This window comes from Convolutriloba macropyga, unplaced genomic scaffold (genome assembly GCF_964194025.1).
Source record: "Convolutriloba macropyga unplaced genomic scaffold, txConMacr16.3 SCAFFOLD_4290, whole genome shotgun sequence".
Lineage (NCBI taxonomy): Eukaryota > Metazoa > Xenacoelomorpha > Acoela > Convolutidae > Convolutriloba > Convolutriloba macropyga.
Window position 1 is genome coordinate 11,924 of NW_027452254.1, and position 9,909 is coordinate 21,832.

The following is a 9,909-nucleotide window of genomic DNA, read 5'->3' on the forward strand; positions in this document are numbered from 1 at the left end:
GTCTCCATTGCCCGCGTCGTCCTCTTGTTCGCGGCGTCCCGCTCCCGTCGCTCCTCCTCCTCTTCGGGCGTCTCCATTGCCCGCGTCGTCCTCTTGTTCGCGGCGTCCCGCTCCCGTCGCTCCTCCTCCTCTTCGGGCGTCTCCATAGCCCGCGTCGTCCTCTTGTTCGCGGCGTCCCTCTCCCGTCGCTCCTCCTCCTCTTCGGGCGTCTCCATAGCCCGCCTCGTCCTCATGTTCGCTGCGTTCCGCTCCCGTCGCTCCTCCTCCTCTTCGGGCGTCTCCATAGCCCGCCTCGTCCTCATGTTCCCGGCGTTCCGCTCCCGTCGCTCCTCCTCCTCTTGGGGCGTCTCCATAGCCCGCCTCGTCCTCATGTTCCCGGCGTTCCGCTCCCGTCGCTCCTCCTCCTGTTCGGGCGTCTCCATAGCCCGCGTCGTCCTCATGTTCGCGGCGTTACGCTCCCGTCGCTCCTCCTCCTCTTGGGGCGTCTCCATAGCCCGCGTCGTCCTCATGTTCGCGGCGTTCCGCTCCCGTCGCCCCTCCTCCTCTTGGGGCGTCTCCATAGCCCGCCGGTTCTTTGTGTTTCTTGCATTCTTCTGCAAACGGGCTTCCTTCCGCTCGGAAGATTCCATCGCCCGGGCCGCCCTCTTCCGGGCCGCATCTTTTGCCCTCCGATTAGAGTCGATGGTTCGATATTCCGACATTCTGGACTATCTGTTCTGCTCGTGCTCTCAGAACTCTCACGGACAGATGTTTGTAATAGTACGCGACTCAACCAAAATAACGCCCAACTTGGCGTGTGATCTAGTGTGAGGCGTATTGTTTTGTATACAACTCCACACTTAAGTACTTCGTACCAGGTGTGTGGGCATGTGTGTGCAGTTTGTGTGTGACTGCGTGTGTGTGTGTGTGTTTTGTGATGTGTTTGTGTGCGTGCGTGTGTGTGTGTGTGTGATGATTGATTGTAGAAGATAGATGATTAGATAGATAGATAGGGGGGGCGGAGGGGGGGGCGGCGGAGGCGAGGACGTGTGCTTTGTCTCGATGGCTTTGTGCTTTGTCTCGAGGGCGGTACTCGTACGAGCAGTACAGTTTCCCGTACCTAGGAAATATATGTACGGGTCCAAGTACCGTATTATATGATACTTAGGTACGTACGTCGGTGCCTCCAGGGCTCCTACTGCCCTTTCCGGCCTGTACATGCGGGAATTGTAATTACGGGTATTTAATATAATGAATAGTAGTACTACTAGTACTACTAGTACTACTACTAGTACTACTAGTAGTACTACTAGTACCACTAGTACCAAGCTTTTTTAGGCTGCCCGGGTCCTGTCCTTTCCTAGCTGTGTGGCTGCATTCCCGTCTGTAACCAACCAGTCACACTACTAGTACCATAGGATTACATTTAGGTACCCAATACAATTCTAATGTTTACAATAATATTTTTATTCCTACTACTACTAATATTATTGTTACTACTACTACTCCCAATTATTATTATTAGTAGTAGTATTATTATAATATGTACCAATACAATGTATGTATACAGTAATATTACTACAATCTGTTAAATTATGTATTGTCAAACAAGAAGTGTAATTACGAAGTAATCACCATAATTATTACTATTACGCGCGTACAAGACCACGTACGCAGCACATAGCCGTGAAGAACGGCACTGGTGGGCCTCGCTTATATAAATACACGCGACAATACACTACTCCACATAATACTTTGCAGACAAAACACAGCGGATCCATCTGCCCCCCTTTGAATATTACCATATATTTCGGTATTTACCCCTAGAGATAAGCACCATACCAATAACAACTCACATCCTATATCGCATATATCGCTGAACTTCAAAATGTCATGCGTACCTTGGGTTGTCGCATCCTATGTCGGCCATAACGTGCTTGAAGAACGGCGAGACACCGGGCATACCGACGATGAGTTAGTACTCGCCTTACAATCCAACGGTTTTAACGTTCGTCGGTGTAAAAAGGAATTCCAAAAATTGAAAAGCCATGCTAGCAAAGTCCGCTATATAGCGCATGCCTTATCGCCTGGATCCTACATTGTCTGGGGTATAATGAACAATAAAATTGTGAGAGCTCTAAATGGACGATCCCTGGGAAGGCCCTTCCACGCCAATGATGGTGCCCTCAAGGAAGACATCCCACGGGCCGAATGGGTCCACGTTATCCGGATAGATGTACGATTGGATAGCGCGGGCTGCCGCCACGTGCATATGCAAGACGTGAATACCCATGGAATGACGCGGGGCAAGGTCTTCTCGGACCCGTCCCTAGTTGGGAAGTACTTCCAGGAAGTTAGAAAAGTCTATCGGGTGTCTCCTAGGCCGGTGTGATATATTTGTGGCATTGCTACTCGTACATGTACACGCCTTATGTAATACAAATGTCTTTTTCATCCCCGGGAGAAGATTTTAATCCCCCCCCCCCCCCCCCCCCCCAACGCGTAGCATTACAACTATGGGTACGGCATCACCCTTGCAGTCTATCCGCACACACCCACACACACACACACACACACACGAAATTACCGCTACACACGCAACATACTCAGACAGATTAATAGACTCTGGCCGAGACTACATACAACCCCCTATAGTCGTATTGTGATTTATGTATTGTGATAATCATGGCCTAGAATACCTATAATAACAATTAGGGACACATATATAAAGGCATCTACGGTTGGTCGAAACTACAGACACGGACCTAGTACCGGTATACCAGTACATCGAGGCTGCATTCGGGTCTGTAACCAACCTGTCACCAGTAGATCTAGACATATTGACGATCTAGACATATCGGTATACCGGTATGTACAGTACGTACTGTAAACTCCTGTGTATACTGTGGTCAGGGGTAGTACAGAGAGAGAGAGAACAGAACGCTAGTACTGTAGGTACTCGGAGTGATAGGTTCATTACAAGCCAAAATGCCACTGGGAGTAGGTATACAAATACTGTACTCGCATTAGTACTAATAATTGTAGTAGGCCGTCCTCGCGTGACGCGGAACCCGGCCTCTACATGGCACTCAGAGTACCGCCCGTGTAGGGTAGGTCTGGGGGTTTAGGGGGCGGCCTAGGGTTTAGGGGGTCAGGCCCGCGGCCCGCGGGTGCCCAAGGTTATTATGTATAGTTCGGACTTTCATGTAAGGATACCTTATCACATGTGTCCACGCGTATATAGGCCGGCCGGTATCTGTGTATGGTAGGTACGGTACCCTGCCTACTGCTCGTAACAATGCATGTTAAAGTAGGGCGGGAAGGGTACTACCAGGACTACTACTGGTAGGTACTGTAATACACTCGTAGTCCAGTATTCGTACTAATCGTATAGGACGCGTATTTACTGTACGGCCCGCGTACTTCTCGTATGGGTATGTAAGACTACGAGTACTTCGCGGACACACACACACACACACACACACACAGACAGACAGACAGACACACACACACACACACACACGCACAATTTCACGCACTCAGAACAAACAGAGTTTGTGATAATTACTGCATTAAGAGGCCGTTTACGGTAGGGCAGTACTTTTGACCCCCATATCCGGCAATTTCACGTACAGATGTTGCCAGTACCCTACCGGCTCCCGGCCAGTACGAGTACCGGACATCCCCGGCCAGAGGCTAGTCACGTACCTAATCGCTGCCCGCCACGGAAGCCGCGGCGCCAGAAACCCACGCATCCTAAGCATCCTTGGGAAACCAGCGGCACAGTGAGAATCAGCGCCTTCGAATTGCTCTGTCTGAACGGCTGCACGACAAACTATGAGGTATTCCCTCGCCTACCTTGCGCACACCCCACCAAAATTCGATCATCGCGAGCGGCCTGTGGACATAGTACTGCACGCAGTACAGTGACGCTGACGGTGTCTGACACTGCACTTGCCCTGCCCTGCCCAGGCTGTGACCCACGTTCGCTAATGGCCCCTGACAGTCACATACCAGACACGTTTTGGTGTCTGGCATGCGGCCAGCTCGAGCGCACAGGCGACACACCGCGAGTACGCCTAGTTTGCAAGGAGGATGGCCTGTTTGGTCGCCATCTCGTCGGCTCCGCTGTGCTGTGTCACCCCAGATTGCCCCCCCGGGATTTCAGCCTAGTTCCGTCGCAGATCACAGATGGAAAGGGGAGATGCACAGCAAGGAACGGCCTCCCATATGTAGGATACGTATGTAATGCAGGCTTCCAACGCAAAGACTCCTCCACACACCATCACCACAGTGGTGGTAAGGCAGCTAGAGAAGCTGCCAGATTGGCTGCTCCCCAGACTAGGCAGCAAGCCCAGGCGCAGGAGTCTCAGCGAGTTCAGGCCTTGAGACAATCGTGGGAGAAAGAGAGGTCTGAACTGCTCCAGTCTCAGCAACATATGCATGAGAGGCTTATTGCTGCTGAGGAAGAGCTGCAGGTAATATGTGGCACTGTTCATCACAGGCACAACAACCTTCGCAGTGCCACATGTTTGAATGCATCACAGACGCATTGTTGCAATTGAATGTTGTTTGTGCCCACACATGGAACGGAGATTTGCTTGTTCACTTGTTGTCTGAGCGTATGTATGTTTGGTTGTTTGTGCATGCCGCATGGTCCCATAGACAGCAGACCACACAGCTAGGGTGCAGCATCAACGACTACTTGATAGCTGTGCAGAAGCACACGCAAAGTGGATGGCTGCGCACAACATAGCCTTGCGACAAAAGGAGATTTTACAGCAATCGGAGAACAAGATTGCTGTTTTGGATCTCCGCCTTGCAGAAGCTGAGGCTCAAAAGGCACGAGCAGAGAGGCTGAAAGACAACCAAGCTGGCCTCCTGCGGGCCCAGCAGTCGAAATATGCACAGCAAAGGACTCTTGACAACAAGGTATGTCTCTCCGTCTGTTTGCGTGTCCGTTTGCCGCATGCCAACCTGCCCATCCATATGCCTTCTTTCTGTTTGTCTGTGTTTGTGTTTCTTTGTTTGTCTATCAATCCATCTGTCCGCTGTGTCCCTAGCTATGTGTTTGGCTCTGTGTGTGTGTGTGTGTGTGTGTGTCTAAATGTATACATATCACCCCTGCGTGTGTATGCTTACATACCATGAACTATATTTTTGCACGTGCATGTGCAGTCCTCAATCTTGCTGTGCGATCCGCATGTTGTTGTAGGTTATCTCAGGGGTCGATACTGGTGCAAAAGTGTACGCAGCATTGGGTCTGCGATACAATCGAGATGGCTCCCAAATTTCTGGCGTTGATACTTCCTTTCACAAGGAGCTTTGTGACATGGGGGAGCGTCGGTTGCGTGATCTGCTGCAGAAGCTGGAACAGCCTGTAGTCACCGTGGTCAGTCCATTCCACCGTGATGTGGCTCCCTTGCTCCGCCTGCTCGCAGACAAAATAGATGCTGGTGGTAGGCAGTCATCCAAGCGGCGGATTGTTACTGCTGCTCTGGCGGACCTGCCCTTGGTCAAGGACGTCGTGGCTGAGTTGAATGCTACTGATGACCGCGAGGAGGAGAGACGGCTGCTCAGTATACTAACCCAGTCATTCAGCAAGGCAGAACTCAACAATGATTTGGGCTTGGCCAAGGCTGTCAGTAAAAACAAGTGGGTACCTGTGCCATGCCTGATCTCCCACTACTCATTGTTGGTAGTGCATTGATATCCCAAGTGCCTTTTCCTTGAACGACCGCCAAATGCATATTGCATGATGTGGCGTATATCTTGTGCAGGTTTCGCCAGGCGCGAGCCCATGCTAGGGCGTATGGTGCGGGCACCACCAAGCCAGCTCTGTTGTCGAAGATTACACGCCAGCGTGTTCATGCCACACAATTTGAACATGCATTGAAGTGGATTTGCAATCCAAGCAACATGCAGGTGCAGAATGCCCCCCCTATTTTCTGAGGCACCTGTAGCCATAGCTACCAGTATGTGTTGTCTCATTGATACATCACTGTGTGGTACGTAGGATGTGGCTTTCGGACAGAAGGATATTTCACTGTCAGATGGTACACGCCTTAGTGTCCCCAGCACATTGCGAAAAGTCTTGAGATCTGAGCTATGGCGAGAGTATTTACAAGCTAACACAGATCCAGAAACAGGCAAGCCCTTAGCCCTGGTTTCATTGTGCAGAGGCCTCATGTTCATTTCTTCAAGTTGTAGCTTGCCTGACCTCTGACAAAACTTTTCATTATTTTGGCAGGGAAACCAATGCCCGGTACTCTCAAGCGCAGCAAGTTCATGAAAATGGCAAAGGTCGCGACCGGTGGTCAGCAGAAGGTGCTTACAGGCCTTGACAACATCTCACAACGGTTTGGCCACGAGAACTTCCAGCACCTACGGCGTCTTGTGGAGCGTGTGTATGACGCTGCGCCGCATTTACTAGCAGACCACAAGGAGAATCTCCTTGGTAGAATCGATGAGTACGAGTATTTCCTGAAGCGGCGGATGACAACACATTTACAGCCTACGTCTCGTGTGTCAGCCCATTGCATCACTCGTATGCTTGGGGGCCTCACTAGCACTGCTGCGTCGGCCTGCCCAAAGTGCAGGCCAGACAAGAAGTGCAAGCCGTGCCAGGAACGTCTGGTATACTGCAATGACTGCCCCGAATCGTGCCAGGACCATCGTGAACATTGCCCCCAATGTGACGAGCTCTTCGGCATTTACGCAGAGCTTCATGCCATGATTCAACTGGCCCGAGGTCTGCCAGCAGATCAGATTACCCCCACAGCTGTGGACGGAGATGGCGACCTGGATTTATTTCCTATTTCTCCCACCACATCTGATGAACAACAGGAAGTCACTCCTCAGAGCTTGATGAACGAGCTTTTGAACGATTTCTGTGTGTTGGGGAAGCGGTATCGCGCCCGCACCGAGAAGTATATTGCTCATCTTGTCCGCGCCCATGTTGAGCAGGTAAGCCGGCTATTTGACCGCCGTATATACGCACACAGTGAGGAACCATGCCATTGCAGTCGAAAACACATACAAATATAGCTTGCCACCGGGGCTGGTTGGGTACCCTAGGCTTGTCTACTGTGCATGCTGTAACATGCGATGTTGAGTCGCGTGTGTCATTTTCTGTAGGAGCTCAAAACCCTCCGGCGGGAGCAGCTTCGCACTGACGACTACATCCTTGTCATCGATTGGAAGATGAAGTGGTTGGCTATGGTCTGGAGAGAGACTCAGCAAGAATGGTTTGGAAAGGCAGGGATCCCATGGCATGGTGGCATGGCCCTGATGAAGTATGTCCCAGAAGAAGGCGAGGAGGAGGACAGCCTTGATGATTACACAATCCTGTACTTCGATTTCATCACAGACCACAAGAAAGAAGATGGCTTCTCTGTGGTCTCTATGCTAGAAGGCATGATCCATTTGATGAAGGGGCTTCACCCTGAGCGCACCAAGGTTGGGATTGAGTCAGATGGTGCAGGATGCTACTCCGGGAAGTTTGCTCGTCTGGCCATACCGATGCTGTCTGAGATCACTGGAGTCCAGGTGCTTTACCATTCCACAGGGGAGGCACAGTGCAACAAATCTATGCTTGACAACCACTTCGGCATAGCTGGACCCGCTGTGACGGCAGTCGTTGCAAGTGGAAGACAGGATGCCACTACAGCTCGAGATGTTGTGGTAGCCCACCAGAGGAGTACGGCGATTGCGAACACTGTGGTTCGGGAGGTGGAGATAGACCGCAGCAATGAAGGCATCCTTCAGCCCAACGCTTTGAAGAAGCCAGATATCTCCGTCCGAAGCATCGCCCTAACAACGATGGAGTATGGTCCGGACCGGAAGCTCTCTGGAGTGAGGTTCTTCAAGCATGCTGGCTTTGGGAGTGGGCAGCTTGTCACCAGAACAGCATTGAATGCAATGTGGCAGAAACCACAGGGCTCGACTGGTGTGGTGTTGATCGACTGGCCCCTCAATCATGAAGGCAATCCACCAGCCCCCGGTTGTGGTATCCGCTTGACGCTGCCGGCCAGTGGACGTGAACCCGGCGGTACGTATGTTCTTTCGTTGCCCATCTATGTGCCGTAGCCAATTGCCTTGCCCGCCTGCGAGACCCATGAGGGTCGAAACTGAGCCAATGCGTGGACAAATGGCTGATATCCGGATGTTGTGAATGATCATAGTAATGGCACAGTAGGTATTGTTGTCATGCCTTACATTCGAAGTATCACCGTACTAAGTGTGTCAATGCGTTGGTTCGACATCTTTGCTTGCATGTACTCGTGATGCGACCGTACAGCTGTCAATCCTGGTGGTCCTCCACAAGCCCAAGCACCCCCAGGAGGAGTTGAGGGGGCTAGTCTTGCTACAGAGGCCACCGCCTTCGACAATTCTGAAGTTGCCGGTGCTGGTGGTGGAGATGCTTCTTCCTGCGAAGAACAGCTTGGACTAGGCCGCGTGTTGGAGGGGGGCGGGTCCAGTACGACGCATCGCCGTACTGGGCATGGAGTGCCTGGCGAGCGCGGAAAGAAGATCAAGGCTGCTAAAGCATTGCAGAAGAAGGAAGAGGCAAATCGAAACAAGCGGATGAGAATTGAGATCGAGGAGTCCAAGCTTGCTGACCGGCAGAAACGAAGCAAGGGATTCTGGTGTGACCCGCCTTGCCGACACTTCACATTCACTAAGCGAATGATGGAGAGACACAAGGCCGACAAATCACGTTGTCCTGACATCTCTACGCAGGTACAGTATGCGCGGCATTTTTCTCCTTGTTGGCTGTGATGTTATTGTCATTATTCTATATACAGATTTACAGTAGAATTTGTAGAATAAAGCATTGCTAACTCCAATCGTGTTGTTCCAATCTGCTCAATTGCTGTATCTGAAGGTGTGGGGCTGGAAGCGTGCCAACAAGGTTGTGCGGCCGAGATACACTGGCATGGACCTCATAAAAAAGGTTGCTGCCAATCCTGTTAACGGTGTCAAGGCATTTGTCAAGCAAAGGATAGGCGAGGAGCATGCCGAAGCTCTGGATGATGCCGTTACGTCAGCTGCCCCTAGCCCCACCCAGTATGCTTCCAGTGAAAGTGATTCTGACAGTGCAACAGACGCTGGAGACTCTGCCGTGGCCGGCAGAGGTTGCCATTCGGCAGATGGCCATTACCACTTCGTGACACGTGCAGCTAGCCAGATGCGTGTCCCGCTTATCCCTTCAGGCCTCGCTATGAAATCTGGCGGGACCTCTAAGCCGGCGAAGACGAAGCACAAGAAGAAAGTGAAGCACACCCATGCACAGCTTTCGTTTTTGAAGTGGTGTTACCAACAAGGAGTCTTGAACAAGAACAACAAGATAGGACCAGCTCAAGCGCAAACTCTGATGCCACTGCTTGGCACTCTTCAAGGTGCGGAGAGATTTCCTACCGATCCATTCTGGGTTGCCAGTAGCATCAACGATCCAAGGACAGGGTTGCCGAGGCCAAAGTTTAGGCTTTGTGAATTGCTTGATCACTGGGATTTCCGACCATGGTTTTCCCAACAGAAGCAGGCATTTGATAAGAGAGTATCTGAACAGCTGCAACTGGCGATGAAGGAACAAATGAGCCCTTTGGACTTGGGTGGGAGCGATGATGAGGGGATGTTAGATGATTAGATCATTCGGACGAGTTGCTTCCAAATGGCAATCATTGTTGTAAGTCGTTCATGATATTTAGTATTGCTGTTGGGGAGCCCCTTCCCCACTGTAGCATCCCTTGGACCCTGGTACCTTCCCCCCTTGCACCCGCGAATTCCCTCTTTTACTTACGAGCATGTATACACATCTACAACGTACTCTCCCCCCTGTTTGAGCATAGACCCTTTTGAATTTAGTCCCCCAGATTTTTCAGCGTTTCAAACATATTGACAGGACAACGTACCCTACAATGTACTTTC

The 9,909-nt window shown here is 51.2% G+C and overlaps 1 protein-coding gene across 1 annotated transcript; it reads left to right on the forward strand.

Annotated features, from left to right (window-relative positions):
- Positions 1-3,663: 3,663 nt before the first annotated feature.
- On the forward strand, positions 3,664-9,692 carry LOC142357329 (uncharacterized). The gene is made up of 10 exons (XM_075408976.1): positions 3,664-3,821; positions 3,952-4,457; positions 4,645-4,911; positions 5,195-5,634; positions 5,760-5,904; positions 5,996-6,128; positions 6,230-6,945; positions 7,117-8,029; positions 8,279-8,721; positions 8,867-9,692. Exons 2-10 carry the CDS (start codon positions 3,972-3,974, stop codon positions 9,626-9,628), a joined length of 4,305 nt encoding a protein of 1,434 aa, XP_075265091.1. The 5' UTR covers positions 3,664-3,821; positions 3,952-3,971; the 3' UTR covers positions 9,629-9,692.
- The last annotated feature ends 217 nt before the right edge of the window (positions 9,693-9,909 follow it).